At 59.3% G+C, this 17,714-nt stretch overlaps 2 protein-coding genes across 4 annotated transcripts in view; one reads left to right on the forward strand and one right to left on the reverse strand.

Annotated features, from left to right (window-relative positions):
- Positions 1–7,228, reverse strand: part of DDB1 (damage specific DNA binding protein 1) — a 29,518-nt gene extending 22,290 nt beyond the window's left edge. Inside the window, exons 1-2 of the mRNA XM_051964196.1 lie at positions 6,979–7,228; positions 4,022–4,170 (exon numbers count right to left, since the gene is read on the reverse strand). Coding sequence (XP_051820156.1) covers positions 4,022–4,170; positions 6,979–7,039 — 210 coding nt within the window. The 5' untranslated portion in view covers positions 7,040–7,228. The remainder of the gene's footprint in view (positions 1–4,021; positions 4,171–6,978) is intronic.
- A 157-nt stretch (positions 7,229–7,385) lies between these two features.
- Positions 7,386–17,714, forward strand: TKFC (triokinase and FMN cyclase). 3 transcript variants are annotated; one of them, XM_051964203.1, is made up of 20 exons: positions 7,395–7,467; positions 7,932–8,766; positions 9,106–9,245; positions 9,638–9,717; positions 12,437–12,626; positions 13,239–13,349; positions 13,454–13,635; positions 13,785–13,863; positions 14,138–14,227; positions 14,328–14,362; positions 14,445–14,529; positions 14,825–14,914; positions 15,072–15,188; positions 15,326–15,445; positions 15,525–15,662; positions 15,767–15,873; positions 15,989–16,092; positions 16,189–16,222; positions 16,308–16,397; positions 17,004–17,714. In XM_051964203.1, the coding sequence occupies exons 4-20, from the start codon at positions 9,715–9,717 to the stop codon at positions 17,163–17,165; spliced, it is 1,737 nt and encodes a 578-aa protein (XP_051820163.1). In that variant the 5' UTR covers positions 7,395–7,467; positions 7,932–8,766; positions 9,106–9,245; positions 9,638–9,714; the 3' UTR covers positions 17,166–17,714. The 3 variants fall into 3 exon arrangements, with proteins under 3 accessions (XP_051820164.1, XP_051820163.1, XP_051820162.1); XM_051964204.1 differs by lacking the exon at positions 7,932–8,766 and having other exon boundaries at positions 7,386–7,467; XM_051964202.1 differs by lacking the exon at positions 7,395–7,467 and having other exon boundaries at positions 7,485–8,766.

A 17,714-nucleotide genomic window follows, 5' to 3' on the forward strand; every position in this document is an offset into this window, starting at 1 on the left:
AGATAACTTGCTATCTGGGAGGGTAAAGTGAGAGAGAAAAATTTGGAACACAAGGTTTTGCAAGGGTAAATGTTGAAAATTATCTTTGCATGTATTTTGAAAATAAAAAGCTATTATTAAAAAGAAAAAAAAAGAAATTGTAACTTAAATCACCTAACCATATTACATTAGTCATGGATTTGCTGCCATCACATGGCAATCTCCAAGGACTATCCACCTTTTCCCATGACTTTGGCATCTGATATTCAGTATTTCCCCCCTCAACCCTTCCCCTGCCAGCATCCTTGTTAAGGCTAGCATTCACAATGACAATCCTTCTAGTGCTCTCTCCTGACAGTGACTTACCAATGAATTCCTACAAATTCTAGACCAATGGACTTCAGTTCCTCACTGGGTGGTACCTCAGCTCCACTATTAGGCTCCTGAATTCTGAAATTCCCTCCCCTAAGTACATATCTCTTATTCTCCTCCTTCATTCTCTTCCTCTTCCCATATCTGTTTTTCATCCTTGCTATGTGATCTTCATTTCCTTGATTCCTCTCTGTTCTCCTGAGTCATCAATCCTGTTTTGGCTTTCCTCCTTTCTTGTGCGAGGTTTGGTCCCATACTCAGCCATTTCAATATTGCCCCCTCTCCCACTTAGGAATACCTTATCCCCTTTGACCTTTCCCTATTTCTCAAGGTGGCTCCTATCATTTACCTCTGCCCTCAAGCAAAAATAACCTAACAACCCTTAACTGTACATTGGGCCTTGATGTTGCCCTCTGAGATGCCTGGGACCACAGACTTTCCTCCTCCTGCTCCTGATGCACCAAATCTTGCCAAGTCACAATCTACATGCACTGCTCCTTCCCTGCAGCCTTGGAGGCAGAGGAGATCCTCTCCCAGACCGAGCCTCTTCAGCTGGACCTCCTTCTGCTCCCCTTCCTGTGCTCTATCAATCCCCCTCTCAAACTTGCAGCCTCTTTCCATCTGCTGCTCCTTTTTAAAAAGGACATACACATGAACTGATGCTAAGTGAAATGAGCAGAACCAGGAGATCATTATATACCTCAACAATGATACTGTTTGAGGCTGTATTCTGATGGAAGTGGATTTCTTCGACAAAAAGAAGATCTAACTCAGTTTCAGCTGATCAAAGATGGGCAGAAGCAGCTACACCCAAAGAAAGAACACTGGGAGATGAATATAAACTGCTTGCATTTTTTGTTTTTCTTCCCGGATTATTTATACCTTCTGAATTCAATTCTCTCTGTGCAACAAGAAAACTGTTCGGTTCTGCACACGTATATTGTATCCAGGATATGCTGTAACCTATTCAACATGTAAAGGACTGCTTGCCATCTGGGGGAGGGGGTGGAAGGAGGGAGGGGAAAAATCGGAACAGAATTGAGTGCAAGGGATAATGCTGTAAAAAATTACCCTGGCATGAGTTCTATCAATAAAAAGTTATTAAAAAAAAAAAAAAAAAAAAGGAGATATATAAGTGTTCTAGGATCCTAGTCGGCAAATGTATGCAGACCTCCCCATCCTAAAAAATACTCCCGGGGAGCCCACTAACTCTTTACACACCATGTTCTTTCTGGTTCTTCAGCTCATCGTGCAGCTGTCCTGCCTCAGCTTATTCTGTGTACAGCCTGACATCCAGTCCTACCATGGGCCTATCATCTTCTTCACCAAGTCTTTTGGGAGACTTTTACTTTTCCAACTGCCAGGGAATCTTCCTGACTCTCAGTCTCCTTTGTCACTGAATCTTCTACCAGTTCCTCCAACACCGATGGCCCCCGACAGTCTGTCCTTGGCCCTCTTCACCAGGGCTTCAATGGCCATTCTTCTAGGCAGATGGTTCCAAAATCTATGTCAACACTTACCTTCTCTGTCTACGTGCCAAACTACCTGCTAAATATGTCCTCTGGCACTTCCAACTCAACAAGCCCAGGCTGAACTCATTAAGCCTGAAGGGACTATGAACTACTTAGAAAACGAACTAACAATCTTACCTCTTCAAATTTTTCTATTCCTGCTGACAGTGCAGGATGCTTTGAGTGATCCAAGCTTATAACCCCGGCACCCCCTTGGGCTCGTTCGTCTTTTACCATCTCCAATCTACTGCCAAGTCCTGCCAAGGCTGCCCTGGCAATAACTCCATCCCCTCCTATATGGACCTCACTGCCCACCAGGCACACCTCCAATCTAGCCTTCCTAGCACTGCCACAGCCATCTTCCCAATCCTAACACGCTCTTACTCATCTCACTCCCCAGACCCTTCACAATCTGGTTTCAGCAACTGTTCCAAACTTTTATCCCACCATTCCCTTTATACACCGAGAACCAATTAAACCCTCATTTTCATCCTGCCTCCCTCCCACCTCTATGCCTTAGTTCCCACCATCCCCTCTGACTAGAATGGGTCCCCCACTGTACCATTTACCTTCGTAGGCCAACGCAGAGAACACTTCCTACATGAAGTTTTCTCTGGGCTTCTGCCCACCTTCTCAAAATATTCTGCTGGACTCCTCTAAAACACTGATCTCATTCATCCTTCCATCTCAGTTATTTGTGTTTCTCTCCTTTCTCTATTAGCCTGTAAACTCCTTGAAAGTGGGTTCTATAACACAGTTCAAAGCTGGCTGAAAGGAAATGAATTCTAAGCAAATGTTGTTCATCCTCCCCTCCTTTTTCTCCTCCTCTCACTCGACCACTTCCATGCCTATGCATTCTGACCCTTCATATCCTTAAAAAGTGCTGCTTCCACAAAACTACCCCAAAGACCCTAATTTGTGAATTTTAAAGATGTTATCCTGAGCTCTATTTCACTTCAAACACCTTCAAGAATTAAAGCAACATATATTGCTCTAGTTATTGAAATAACTAGTCTCAATTCTATTTTATTTATTCTTTTGAAATCTCTTACATGTTTATTATATTAAATTTAACATAGCAATATCAACCAACACTTTTCTGCTTGTGTCTTCATCAGTTCTTTTAATTATTTGGCATCAATGTTAGTACCCATTACTCTTGCCCCAATCTTCAACTTTCCTTCTAACAAAATAAATTTTCTAGTAAAAAGAAAAAAAAAACCACATAGTATTAAAAGAAAACAAATGTCTGTTGTATTGCTTATATCTGATAATATTTCACACCTAACCTGTGGTTAGTCCATCCCTTCTCCAACAAGAAGTGGGAGATTTTTTTTTTTTAATTCCAATTTTATATACAGCTAGAAATATGCTCTGAATAACTGTCTGATCAGCTTGAGAGACTGGGAGGAGCCACAGTCTCAAAAATTTAAAGCTGAAAAGGATCTTAAGAGATCACTGAATCCAAACTCCTCATTATTAGATGGGTATAAGGCACCTTATAAATTATAAACCAGAAGGGGAAGTGGTTTAATCAACAAGGAAAGCAATAATATTTCAAGGGAAATCTTTAAGTTACTTCCAAATCACAAGATGAACAAACAGCAGAAGGGAAGGAACCTCTTTTTTAAAGCTAACTTTAGCATTCTGCTTCCTTTCTGTCTCAGATCACTTTGGGGAAAACCCGCTTGAACAATTCAAGGATCTGTGATTTGTTAATTGTGGGGAGGCACTCCTTCCACCAATAGCAGAGGCTGGCTGCCTGATATTATCTAACTAAAAGTTTTTCTAGCTTGGTGGGCCCTTCCAAGGTTTGCATTCGGCTACCCAAGAACATCTCCTCCCGTTGATGAGCTATCAGAGCACTTTAATGGAAGCAGTGAAAAGGCATAAAAACAAGTAACTGGTTGGATAAAGACATCTGGCATCCAGATTTTAGAAATTAAGAAAATTTCCAAAAGGCCTTCTTTTCTCTTAAGAGAATCTTTCCGAGGTCCAATCCCATTCAAATATGAATTTACCCTTCAAAGTGAGAACTCCTTGCCAAGTCTTCTTATGCTTTTGTCCCACTCTCCAATTGTGATCCAAAGTAAATGTAACGAAAACAACAAGCAGGCTCAATGCCATACAAGGTGTGGAGCTCTGGAGACAGTACTTACCTTGGGACGGAAAAGCTCCATAACAGCAATCTTGCCATACATGCCCACTTCCTTAACGGGCCGCAGCCCCTCTGCGGTGACCACATAGATCTCCAGGCGGGTGTTTTTGGCAATCAGCAGATTCAAGTCTTCGGCAGAAGTGAAGTGACCTGAAAGAATTGTCACCAGGAATAAGAAGGGGCCGAGTCCTCCTCAGCAGCATCCTAAAGGCTCCCAAAGTACTCAAATCAAAAAACTTGGGAGCATCCAGGCATTTCTTTAATTTCCCATAGGCATTTCCTTTCTTGATGCTTAAAACAATTTCATTCCCATATATTTACAAAGAGAAAAGCAGGATCTTTCAAAAAACAAAACCATAAAAACTGTACCCTATCTACCAGAAAAAAAATGGCTTTGTATGATCAATTAAAGCCCCAGGGAGAGAGAGACCAATCGGCCCACTAACTCAACACCAAAAGATGGACACATCAACACAGAATACCAAAGGATGGAAAGATGGAGGGTGGGACAGAGAGACAGACACACACCTGTTCCTTCTCAACATTAATCTTTACCTAGTCTCCAAATTAATGTATACTGCGGTCTGGATACTTAGGACAAAGGACAATCATCTTGTGGCCTTTTCCTAGTACCCTGGGAGCTCAAACAGCCCACATGTCAAAGCTTCTTGGTACCATGGCAATAGGTAATGGGAGGAGGGAAGAAGGGCATTTTGAGTGTACTTTGCTCATTAAAAGTCTTAGGCCCAGGGAGATCCAATCCACAATATTTGTGTCTTCTATACAATGTGGACTTGCACTGTTATTACTAAAAAAAATGCCCACACGTGACTAGCTAACGGCGCAAACCCAATGTTTAGCCTTTACCCTCCAAACTCAGTTGTCCCGATCAGCCCTGCCACCTGTTGCTCGGTATAAACAGCTGCTCCATCTAATCATCTATCAGGAGGATATTATTAAGGGAGTTTTTGATCAGGTAAAAAGGTAAGCCCAGACAGCTCTAAAATGTGAACTTCGTCACGTCCTTATGTGGGCTATGACAAGGAACTCTTTTCTTGACGAGTGCTATCACCTCATCTCAATCTTGGAGCCCCTCGCTGATTCAGGGGTTCAGAGAACCTAGAGCTGAAAGGGAACAGAAACCCTTTGTTTAAAGCCTTCACTTTCACAAGTGAAGAAACTGACCCCGGAGTCAAAGGTCACACTGGGTGTCATTTGAACCAAGGTCCACTAACTCTAAATCAAAGACATTTTCCCCAAACCGCCCTCCCTCTCGGCATTCACAGACTATCAGAGCGGGAAGGGGCATCCGGGGATTCTTCCCACACAAGCCCTTGGGCCGTCCGGTGAAACCACTGGACCGCTCCTCAGGGTTTTTAAATGTGTAAAATAAAACATTGTACACAGAAAAGATACAAATTATATTAAAGCAGTTATCAAAACACAGGAAACAGAATTCAGGGAGCCCAGGTTAAGAATCACCGTCCTCTGACCAATCCCAACACTGCTTGGGTCACCACTGAGGTAAAGCCAGAGGTCAGCCAGATGGGTGTCAAAGCCGGACCTCACATGCAGACTTTCTGGTCCCACTTCAGCCCGACCTGAGGCCTCGGGACTCCAGGAGCTGCCCGATGCTCAGGGCCTCTCCTCCCCAGAAGTCAGACTGTCAGGGGGAAGAAGAGCTGAACTTGTCCCACTTGGCCCCGAGTTTTGGGCCACTAAGAGCCACCAGTGAAACTCGCTGAGGGTCAATTTCAGCTTGAGGGGAGGGAGAAATCTCCAACAGTTACCGCCCCCCCCCCCAAAACCAAGAGGACTGCGCCTGGAGGACTGGGGCTTCCCTGGGCCGGAGGACTTCCAGCCAACGGGACACGGCCAAGAGTCGGCCCGTGCTCAGGCTCAGGCCCAGGCTGTCGGACCTGGACGTGTCTCACGGAGGGAAGTGAGCGGCTCCAGCTACCTCTGTCTGCCCTCCCAAGTCATTTCCCCAAATGGGTCTCATCTGAAAAGGACGGGGCCGGTCCATCAGCCAGTCAACAACTGACCCTGTCTCTGGCCCATAGGCCCTGGAAAGAGCATCCTTGGGGGCTTAGCTCAAGGGCCACCTTGGAGAGCAGAGGCCGGGTCTGCTCCTCCCCCCAGAACCTCTGGGTCCGCAATCCACATCATCAAGCTGAGATTCCCCTAAGAAATTAAGTTCCAGAAGGCAGCTTTGTTCTCATCTACATGGGATCAGGACTGAGACACCTGGAGCCCAGCCCCTCCTCGGAGAGATGTGCAAACAGGCCTCTTGCTTCATACTCTTGACAGACAGATTGGAGGAAGTTACGCTAAGGGTTGGAAGGGATGACAATGGGCCTCCGTTACCCAGCTTGGAAATCTGAGGGCCTGCTTCTAAGGCACAGCCCTTCCCTTCTGCAGGCCCCAGGTTCTAGTTCTCCCCGGCTGGGCCTCAGCTTCCCCCGCAGCCCTCCCGGACCCTGATGCACATGGTCCTTCCTGGGCTGGGCCTCAGTTTCCCCCACAGCCCTCCCGGACCCTGATGCACACGGTCCTTCCTGGGCTGGGCCTCAGTTTCCCCCGCAGCCCTCCCGGACCCTGATGCACATGGTCCTTCCTGGGCTGGGCCTCAGTTTCCCCCGCAGCCCCCCCCCCTCCCGGATCCTGATGCACACGGTCCTTCCTGGGCTGGGCCTCAGTTTCCCCTGCAGCCCTCCCGGACCCTGATGCACATGGTCCTTCCTGGGCTGGGCCTCAGTTTCCCCCGCAGGCCCCCCAAGTTCTGGCGCACACGGTCGGTCCCTCCCTTGCTAGGTCTGTTTCTCCAACGAGTCCCTGTTGCATACGGCCCTTCCCCTGCCGGGCTTCAGTTACCCCACAGCCCCCAGGGCGGGCCTCAGTTTCCCCACGTGGAGGCACGCCGCCCCCGCCCCCGCCCGGTCCGCGGCCTCCCCTCACCCGTCACGCAGCCGTTGACGGCCGTGGGCTTCTGCGCCGTCACCACGTAGTTGTACGACATGTCGAGGCCGGAGCCCGGGCGGGGTGGGCCGGGGGCGGAGCGGGCGGGGGGCCGAGTGGGCGAGGGGCCCGGGCGGCCGCGGAAGCGGACACGGACAGAGACACGGCGACGGCCGAGAGACGAGCAGGTCCCGCGCACTGCCTCCGCACCTACACCGCCACCGCCGCCGCCGCCGCCGCCGCCGCCGAGACGCGCCGCTGCCGCCGCCTAGAGCGCCCTGGCCGCGGGGCACCACGGGACGGGCGCCCTCCCCTCCCCTAGCGGCTCGGAGGTCTCAGCTCGCTTCCCCAGCCCGAAGATGCCGGCTGGCCGCAGGCCCCGCCCTTGCCGAGCCCCGCCCCTTCCGCCGAGCCCCGGATGAAAGGACGCTTTACCCGCCCCTTCTCTGCTCGTCAGGAACGGAGCAGGCGCAGCGCGGCTGACGGCTGGTGAGCTCGTGCTCGAGGTGGGGGGGAAAGGGGGAGAAGGAGAGAGCGCTAACGCCAGTTGCCCCTAAGCCCCCCTTCCGTACAACGCGCGCCCGCCCCCTGCGCCGAAGTCCCCCAATCCAGAGCGGCGGCCTCCCGCGCCCCGCCCCCAGTGAGAGCCCGGCTCCGCCTTCGGCGGCTGCGGCCCTGCTGCTTCGCTTCCTCCCGCCCGGGGGCCGCCTATCGCGGGGGGCCCCGGTCCGCTCTCCGGGCGGCGGCCCTTCTCCTTCCCCGCCTTGCACCCGGTGACCTTGGGGAAGCCTTGGGGAAGCCGGGTAACAGGCCCGTTGTACCCGTGTCCTCTGTACAATCCCCGGGGATCGCGCCGCCCCTTTGGGGGCCGAAGCTGACGCGGGCCGGGCCGCCCCGCACCTCGGGGGCTCACAGCCCACGGCACCAAGTTGTTGTTGTTTTTTTTTTAATAGCTTTTCATTTTTCAAAATACATGCAAGGACAGTTCTCGGCATTTCCGACAAAACCTCGTGTCCAGATTTTCTCCCTCCTCCCCGCCCTCTGCTGGACGGCAAGGAATCCGGCATGGGCCAAACATGGGCAGTTCTACCCATATGGCCCCGATCCTGCTGCACACCCAAAACATCCGATCAAAAGGAAATAAAGTGAGAAAAAACGAGCAAACAACCAAAAAGGTGAAAACGCGGCACCGCTGCTCGCGCAGCCCCGCGGTCACCGGGCATCCGGGGCCTCTTCCTGCGCATGCACTTTAGATGCGTTAATTAGCCCATTACATTTAAGCCGTGACCCTGACACTTGTTAAGCACCTGCTGAGTACCGGGTCAGGGCGGGACTCGGAGAAGGAGCAGAGAGAAGCCTTAGATAAGACAAACCGCCGCCTTTGGCGCTGCGGAGCCGGTGCCTTTGTTGAGGTTCCGAAGGAGACACCAAAAGACGGGGTCGCAGACCCGGCGTCTCGAGGTGTCGCAGAAGGATTTTCAGGACTGAGCTGATGTCCCCGGCGAGGGACAAAGTTCATTGTCATTGGAACGCTCAATAGGCCCCCCTGCCCGGACTTAGGAGGGTTTGCCCTTGAGGGCCCCCATAGACCCCCACCCACCCTGTAACCAGGACCAGCCTAGCAAAGAAACCGGCACGTGCCCCACCGGACAGCTGGGGAAGAAAAGCCCGATTTTAGTCCCCCAGAAACTATCATTTAAGCGTCTAACTCCGAGCATCTCTGGCTCTGCTGTCCAGCCTGGCGTTGTGCCCCCTGGCCTCTGACCCCAGCGACCCACAGTAACACTGGTAGGAACCTTCAGAAGATCAGGAAAGCGCCCTACGGTTCCCTACAGTTCAGTGGGTCACGGCCTGCCAGCCATCGGGAAGGCCGAGGGAGGTTTTGGACTTGACTCACTTCCTGGGACCACCTTTGTTCTCTGTTTTCCTAGAGAGAAAAGTCTAAAAAGGTTCTTAGACTGGAAGAAAGGAAAGACTATTTCTTCCTCATTTCCATTGAATTAAAAGGGGGGATTCCCTAGGCTTCCATACAATGTCCGCTTCCTTCTGCCCCCGGCGCCCCCACATCTCTGCCAAGAGGAGGCTGGCGGGGCTGAAGTCCCCGTTCGTACCATCTCTTTTTTACAGCCGGGGGTTAGCCCAAAGGGGTTAAATGGCCTGTTCTGAGTCTCGCAGCCAGTAGTGACAGGAAGGACTCGAACCCAAGGCCCTGACTGCGCCGTGCACCGCTGCCGGGTCCAAGAGCAGCCTCCGGAGCCTAACAACCGGTGCTTGTTTGCTTTGTTCCCCTTGGCTGGGGGGCGGGGGGAGGGTCACTGGGCAGCACGTGCTGCCCAACCTGGGATGCCCCTTGGGCGCCTGCTCCCGCTGGCACGTGTTCCCCGGGTGGATTTTACCACTGCCCAGGGAGCGGATCTGGGCCATGTGCGGACTTTGGCCTTTCTTCCCCTTGCCTTCCCCACTCCATGGCCGAGCCACGCGCTAGAGTTTGGACTTAGACCAAGGTCCCAGGTGGGAGCGGGATCCCAGCAGGCAGAGAGCCCACGCCAGTGCCAGCAGACTTGGCCCAGCTCAGCCCCTTCACGAGCCAGCCCCCATCCGTCCGGCCCTCCAAATACTGCTCCACCTCCCATAAAGGGCCACTCTTCTGTCTCCCTAGGGCTGGAGTGGCCGAACAGCCCCTGAGCCACCCGTGGTTCCCTGAACTGACAGGAGCCTCCTGGAAACCTTGCAGCCATGGTGAGTTCTGGGGGAGGGGAGGGAGAAGGAGCTCTGGGTGCCCCTGTGAGCTGCCCCCAGAGCGCGGCCCGGCTGCCGGAGTCGCCCCTGCCGGACCACAGGTCGGAGACCGGGCCCCTGGGGTGACTGTGAGAAGGCCCATGGCCCATTAGGGTGGTGGGGCTAACGGGGCTGCGGTGGGGGGGCTCTGGCCCTCTCCGGCTCCCCCAGGCCTCCAGATTCGCTCTGTGGGTGCCCAGGCAGGAGGCCGCTGCCCCTTCGAGGGGACCTAGAAGCCCACCTCCTACAGCAGCCTTTCCGGCTCCTCTTAAACCCTCGCCTTCCCTCTCCGATTATTTCCTAGTCATCCTGAACTGGGCTTGTTTGTCCTGCCCATGAATCCCTCCGTGGGGGAGGGGATGTGGCTTTTGCCTCTTTTCGTCTCCCCAGCATTTAGCACAGCGCCCGGCCCACGTGCGTGAGGTCTCGGCCAGCCCCCAGAGAACCGGGAGAGTCTGGTGCAGTCTGGGTCGTGTTCTCGGCTGCTCTGAGAGACCGGGGCCCCGTAAGGTGCAGGGGTGCCCCAGCACCGGGCCTCTGCGCTCTGAGCCGGCCGGCTTCCTCCTGGGTCCGGGGCTGCAGTCCTTGCCCTCAGTACTTACAGAGCGGTTTCTGGAGGATGGGGCCCCAGCCCGTGGGGGAGGGGGCAGCATCGGGAAAGACCCTCTCTGGGGGGAGGCAGCGTGCTTATGGGAAGGATGTGCAGCCCACTCTGTAGACTCTGATGGTCTTCATTTCCTCATTTGTAAGAATAAGGGGGCAGGCCTGGGGCACCTCCAGGGGAGGGCTTGTGGCACCTCCAGGAGCAGGCCTGGGGCACCTCCGGGGGCAGGCCTGGGGCACCTCCGGGGGCTGGCCTGGGGCACCTCTGGGAGCAGGCCTGGGGCACCTCCGGGGGCTGGCCTGGGGCACCTCTGGGAGCAGGCCTGGGGCACCTCTGGGAGCAGGCCTGGGGCACCTCCGGGGGCTGGCTCCTGGCACTGCTCCCTCAGGGGCCCCCATGCTGTCGGCCACTTTTGATCAGAGCTCATTCCCTTTGCTTCTGTCCTCGGGCCGGTTGTCTGTGGGCATTTACCTGCCCTCCCCTCCCAGGCCGAGGCTGTGCCCAGGGGCCCCTGCCCTGCTTGCGGTGGGAACAGGCAGCCTCGGAGGGACGTGGGTTCAGAGCTCCCTCGTCGCGCACAGGTTTAGGGCAGGGGACCCGGCGTGGCTGCTGTGCTGCAGTGACCCCAAGCAAGCCCTTCCCCCTCCCTGCCTCAGCTTCCTCCTTCCACCCCAACTCTGAACGGTCCCATCCGTGCCCGGTCAATGCTTGTCCACTCGATGGACTGACCCTGTTTATTCCCTGGGCCCGGATGCCCCCGAGGTCTGTGGCCTGGCAGAGAGGCCCCCGAAGGCACGGGGGGAAGGGCGGGAGTGATCATTCCGAAGAGGAAGAGCCGGGCGTACAGGGCCCCTGGAAGGTCGGGGAGCTCTTCCCGAGCCGTGGCCGCCCTGTGGCCCCCGCAGCGGCCCCTTCTCGGGGGGGTCGTTGGCCAGTCCGCCTCCAAGTCTGCCCTTTGCCCCGGCTGGCCCCCAGGAGGAATGGCGGCCGAGGAGGAACTGCCGCTTCCCGGCTCCTGGGCCGTGACACGGGACTCTGAGCTGAGTCCTGGCCCTGTGACTTCTCTCCAAGGGACCTGAAATGTACCTTTGACTTGTCCAGCCTCAGTTTCCCCATCTGGAAAACCCCTTCTGTGATCTTGTTGGGGGGTGACTGGTCCGGAGCCGTTTAGAACAAGGGGGAGCCGTGTGAGGTGAATCCGAAGAGGAGGAGCCAGGGCCCGGCACTTGGGAGTGTCCAGCTCGGTCTGACCCCAGAGGGGACGGCGAGCCCGGGCCGTACCCAGTGGGCGGCAGCCAGAGTGTCGTCCCAGGACGCAGAGATGTGGGGGCGAAAGGCGTGAGCTCCCAGTCAGCCAGAACCAGGCTGCACAGCCCGTGAGAGCTGCCCCCCACCCTCCGAGAAAGCCCCTGGGCGACCAGGCCTTGTCCCCCCCAGGGCCCACTCGCCAGCTGGACATGTGGTGGCTGCTGTGGGCCCGGTGGCTCAGACAGAGAAAACACAACCCGGGTCCTGCCGTCAAAAAGCTCGGAAAACTGCCCACGCAGAAGCTTCCTGGGAGGGAGATGCCGCGGGCTGGGCGGGGAGGGCCCGGGTCTGGGGCTTCCGGGGAGCCCGGCGAATGGGGAAGGGTGGGGAGGCCGAGAAGGGGGGGTCAAAGCGGGGGCGCCAGACGGCCGTGAGTCAAAAACCCACGATTCCGAGTGGGCCGCGGACGGACGGCTGTCCCGGGCCTTTCCCAGCGGCAACGGTGACGCTGATCGGATCGTCCGTCCTTAGCCAGAGGGAGGAGGGTGGCAGGCGGGCCCCGCGTGGGAGAAAGCGGGGCTGGCGTCCCAGGCCCAGGGCGGTTCTGGGGCCTCCGAGAGCCGGGCTGGAAGCAGAGCCAGACGGAGCAGGGCCTCGAGTGCCAGGCTAGCGAGGGGGTTCCCGAGCACCTGCATCCGCCCAGGCCTTGCCCGCGGCAAGCAGACGGAGGGGCCGTCACGGCCCGGGGTGGTCCGAGGCTGCTCGAGGCGAGGGGCCAGGCCGGGGGCCACGGTGGGCGCCCCGACCCCTCGCTTTCTCTCCCCCCAGAGCTCCAAGAAGCTGGTGAACTCGGTGACGGGCTGTGCGGACGACGCCCTGGCCGGCCTGGTGGCCTGTAACCCTGGGCTCCAGCTCCTGCAGGGGCACCGCGTGGCCCTGCGCGCTGATCTGGAGAGCCTGAAGGGCCGGGTGGCCCTGCTGTCGGGCGGGGGCTCCGGCCACGAGCCTGCCCATGCCGGTGAGCCCACGCCAGGCGCGGGGGGGGGGGGGGGCCGGAGGGCCACGGAAGAGGGAGCCAGCGGCAGCGGAGCAGCATCTCACCCCCCCCCCAGTCACCTGCCTCTGGGCCCTCCCCGTCCTCCCTTAGCAGCCAGCGTCTGCTCCCCCTTCCACTCCTCGCCCCCCGGGGGGGCTCCCCCTTGCCACAGACAAGCCTCATTCATTAGAACCAGCCCCCGCAGAGCTCGTGCCCCGTCACACCTTCCTGTATCCGCCACCACGCCCAGTCCTCCCGCGGTCCCGAGCCCCCCGTCTGTTGCTGTGGCAGACGTCGCTCTCCCTCCCCCCGCATCGATCCCGACACATCTGAGAGTTCTCAGACCCGGGCCCTCGTCGTCCCTTGGCCCAGCCGCCCTCCCCGTGTGGGGACACCCCCTCCCCAGGTATAGCCAGGCTGCTCCGTAATCAGACACCGCGGGGACCCCCTGCCGGAGCAGAGCCATCCCGGGTCTTCTCCCGCGTGGCGGCCATCCTGAGGGCCCTCCCAGACGTCCGGCAGGACTGCCAAGGACAGAGCAAGCGGGCCGGGGGCGGCGGGATGAGCCCCCTCCCCCTTTGCCTCTCCCTGCAGGTTTCATAGGCAAAGGGATGCTCACCGGGGTCATTGCCGGGGCCGTGTTCGCTTCCCCCGCGGTGGGCAGCATCCTGGCCGCCATCCGGGCGGTGGCGCAGGCGGGCACAGGTAGGGGGCGGGGGAGGCGGCGGGCACGCCTCCCGTGGGCATGGGGAGGGCAGGGTGGCAGAGCCGCGGGCCAGGCTCCCTGACCCTCTCTCCGGCCTCTGCAGCGGGAACGCTGCTCATCGTGAAGAATTACACCGGGGACCGGCTCAACTTCGGGCTGGCCCGGGAGCAGGCGCGCGCCGAGGGCCTCCCCGTGGAGATGGTCGTCATCGGCGACGACAGCGCCTTCACCAGCCTGAAGAAGACGGGCAGGCGGGGGCTCTGCGGCACCGTGCTGATCCACAAGGTGGGGCTCGGGGGCACTGGGCATCGGGAGGTGAGGGACGAGGGCCTCCGGGGCACGGGCAGCGGGAGTGGGCTGTGGCCCCCTCCCCCCCCGCTGCCCCCAAACTGTGCCCTCACGGTCCCTTGGGGCTTCGCTCTCCCCTGGTACAGGTGGCCGGGGCGCTGGCCGAGGCGGGGGTGGGGCTCGAGGAGATCGTTCAGAGAGTGAATGCAGCCGCCGCCGCCATGGGTGAGTGCTGGGCTGGGGGCGGCGAGGGGGCAGCTGCGCCATCCGAGGGGAATTCTGGGCTGGGGGCGGCCTCCCTGCCCCCGGGAGGAAAAAGAGCATTATGGAGGGCGTGGGACACTTCTGGAGGAAGGAGCAGAAGCTGCCGGCCACACTGGGCATCCGTGGGAAGCTGCTCTGGGCAGAGGGGTCGGTGCTGACCCCCCCCACCGCAAGCCCCCCAGGTGGCCCCGCGGTCCCCGAGCGGCTCCGAGCTCACTGCCCCATTCCCTCCTAGGCACCCTGGGCGCGAGCTTGTCCTCCTGCAGCGTGCCGGGCTCCAGGCCCACCTTCCAGCTGCCCGCCGACGAGATGGAGCTGGGCTTGGGTGAGCAGCCGCGGCCCGTGGGCAGAGCCCGGCCCCAGGGTGGGTGGGCCGGGCGCCTCCTCTCCGCCCCCGAGCAGCCGCGATGTGTTCTTTCCCACAGGGATCCACGGCGAGGCTGGCGTGCGGCGGCTGAAGGTGGGTGGGGCCTGCTTGCCCGGGGCTCGCGGGCGCCACAGCGGGCTCGCCCCCCCTCACTCCTCTTGCCCCCCGCTTCCAGATGGCCACGGCCGACGAGGTGGTGAAGACCATGCTCGACCACATGACGAACCCCTCCAGCGAGTCCCACGTGCCGGTCAGGGCCGGTGAGTCCCCCGTGCTGCCTGTCCCCGCCCCCTGGCAGAGCCCTCCCTGCCTCCCCTCCCCCTCTCCCCGAGGCCCCCCCCACTCCGGCGAAGCCCTCTTCCCTCCCAAACCGCCTCCTATGAGACAGATAGGGGAGGCAGCCTCAGACCCGCCGGGGCCCCGGGACGAGGCCCTTGGTGCGAAGGGCCCGTCTCAGCCCGTGAGGGGGCGCTGGCTCTCCGCTCCTCGGGGCCTTGCGCCGATTACGGGGGTCCTGATGGGCGGGGGCCGCCCGCCCCCTTGTGGGCCCCGCAGGCTCTTCAGTGGTGCTGGTCATCAATAACCTGGGGGGCCTGTCCTTCCTGGAGCTGGGCATCATGGCGGACGCGGCCGTGCGCAGCCTCGGTAAGTGGCAGACTGGGGCCGCCCCCCCTGCTGGGGGGCTCGGAGAGTGGCAGAGGAGGGGCCGGGTCTGTGGGGCGAGACGCACCCGTCTCCCTGCTCCCCCGGCGTGGTCGGAGCCCCTTCCCTCCCCGAGCCCTGCTCCTGCTCTGGATTCTAGAGGCCCGAGGGGTGAAGATTGCCCGCGCCTTGGTGGGCACCTTCATGTCGGCCCTGGAAATGGCTGGCATCTCTCTGACCCTCCTGCTGGCGGACGATGCCCTCCTCAAACTGATCGGTGAGAGCCCGAGGGCCAGCCTTGTCTCCCTGGGCTGAGGGGGCCCGAGGGGGCGGGCGGGGGCACGGGAGGGACTCCCCCCAGCCCCCCGACTCCCCTTGGCTCGGGCAGCTGAGCTGCCTCCCGTTCGTTCCCAGATGCCGACACCACGGCCTCCGCCTGGCCCCGTGTAGCCAGCGTCGCTGTGACAGGCCGCGCCCGGAGCCGGGCGGCCCCCGCGGAGCAGCCGGGGGGCGCCGAGCCGATCGCCAAGGGAGGTAGGCTGCTCGCCCGGACGGGGACGTGGGAGGGGACCCTGGGCCCTGGGCCCCCTCCCCACCGGCCTCTCTCCGCCAGGTGCCGCCTCCCAGAGGGCGGCTCTCATCCTGCAGCGGGTGTGCAGCACCCTCCTCGGCCTGGAGGAATATCTGAACGAGCTGGACCGGGCCGCGGGCGATGGCGACTGCGGGACCACCCACAGCCGGGCCGCCAAAGGTAGGCCCGACGCGGCCCCCCCGGCTCCCTCCAGGCTGTCAGCTCTGTCCGGGCCCCGGGGCCGCCCCCTCCCCACCACCACATTGTCTGTTTTGCCCTTTCAGCCATCCAGCAGTGGCTGGAGGAGGGCCCTCCCCCCAGCCGCCCTGACCAGCTGCTCTCGGCTCTGTCCCAGCTCCTGCTGGAGAAGATGGGAGGTTCATCGGGGGCGGTGAGTGAGCCGGGGCGGCAGAGCGGGGGAGCCGGGGGGGGGGGCGCCTCCGGGGCCACAGACACCGAGGCGGAGGCCGGGCCTTCACAGCCTCCCCGGGGGATTCTGTCCCCAGCTCTATGGCCTGTTCCTGACCGCGGCCGCCCAGCCCCTCAAGACCACACCTGGCCTCCCGGCCTGGACTGCGGCCATGGACGCCGGGCTGGAAGCCATGCAGCGGTGAGTCCCCTCGTCCCGGGTCAGCGTGTCCCCCGCTCGGGCTCCCCGCCCTTCCCTCGGGAGGCCGCTGGCTCACTCGGGCCTCTCTCCCCACAGGTACGGAAAAGCGGCTCCGGGCGACAGGACCATGGTGCGTACGCTGCCCTTCCCCCCCCCCCCCCCCCCCGGAGCCCCTGTCTGCCTGACACTCAGCCCCCCTCCCTTGTCTTGGGCAGCTGGACTCGCTGTGGGCCGCAGGCCAGGAACTCCGCGCCCTGAAGACCCCGGGGGCCAGCTTGGAGCAGGTGCTGAGCAAAGCAGTCCAGGTGAGCGGTTCAGCCAAGCCCCGGAGGCCGGGAGGCTGAGGCGGCCCCAGGAGCCGCCGAGACCCTGTCTCAGGCCCCAGCTTGGAGGCCGGCTGGGAGGGAGGGGAGCGTCTGGGGCAAGATCCAAGCCAGCAAGCACCGGGGAGGGGCCCACTGCCAGGCCGGGCCGAGGGGCTCCCCATTCCCCCACCGCCCTCCAAATGTTTTGGCTCCTGCACCCGTCCTAAGGCGGGTCTGCGGGCAGGGATGTCGGCAGGTAAGCGGGTGCGGCGGGGTTTGAGGGGCAGCCCAGGCTCGGGCACCGGGATCAGAGATGGGGCGCTGCCCTGCACCGCAGAGGATTAGATTGTCGGGGTGACGGGCGGGCCGCGGTCGGGCCTGAGCCGGAGGAAGGCGAAGGACAGAACCACCGTGGGGGCCATGGCCACAATGGGGGGAGGGGTGGGAAAGAACCGGGTCTGGGCTGGGCCGGGAACCACCCGCAGGGCCCTGTCCTGGCAGAGCTGCTGAAGGTGCCTCACGGCAGGGCTGCGGGCAGAGAGGGAGCAGCCGGGCCGCCCCCAGCCCCGATCCAGACGGGGACTGAGCCCGGGCCTTGTCCCACAGAGCGCCGAGGCTGCCGCGGAAGCCACCAAAGACATGGAAGCCGGAGCGGGGAGAGCCAGTTACATCACCTCAGCCAAACTGGTGCAGCCGGACCCCGGGGCCGTGGCGGCTGCTGCCGTGCTCCGGGCCATCCTGGAGACCCTGCAGGGCCAGAGCCGGTGATTCCCCCGGAACCTCTGGGTGCGGCTGCATCTCTGCCCCGACCTAGCCCCAGGGGGCTTCTCCGCCTTTTGGGGAAAGGCCTTTGCACAATCATATGTTAAATGCATAAAATAATCAGATTCCAGAGGAAGTCGGTCACCCGGCAACCTAAGGGTCAAAGTAACGCGCCCCCACATGGCTCTTTCCAACAACAAGATGATTCAGGCCCACGATCTTGTGCTGACCTACACCCAGAGAGGACTGTGGGAACACTGAGGGTGGACCACAACCTACTGTTTTCACTTCCTTTGTTGTTTGCTTTTTGTTTTCTTTCTTGTTTTTCTTCTTTTTGATCCACTTTTTCTTATGCAGCAAGATTTTTAATTTTTAAAATACACCTGTTTTTACCATGTTTAACATATATTGGATTGCCATGTAGGGGAGGGGGTGGGGAGAAGGGGGAGAGAAAATGGAATGCAAGGTTTTGCAAAGGTCAGTGTTGAAAAATTATCCTTGCTTACGTCTTGAAAATAAAATTTCAATTAAAAAATAAAGTGTAAAAAAATAGAA

This window comes from Antechinus flavipes, chromosome 6, assembly GCF_016432865.1.
Source record: "Antechinus flavipes isolate AdamAnt ecotype Samford, QLD, Australia chromosome 6, AdamAnt_v2, whole genome shotgun sequence".
NCBI classification, from domain to species: Eukaryota; Metazoa; Chordata; class Mammalia; order Dasyuromorphia; family Dasyuridae; genus Antechinus; species Antechinus flavipes.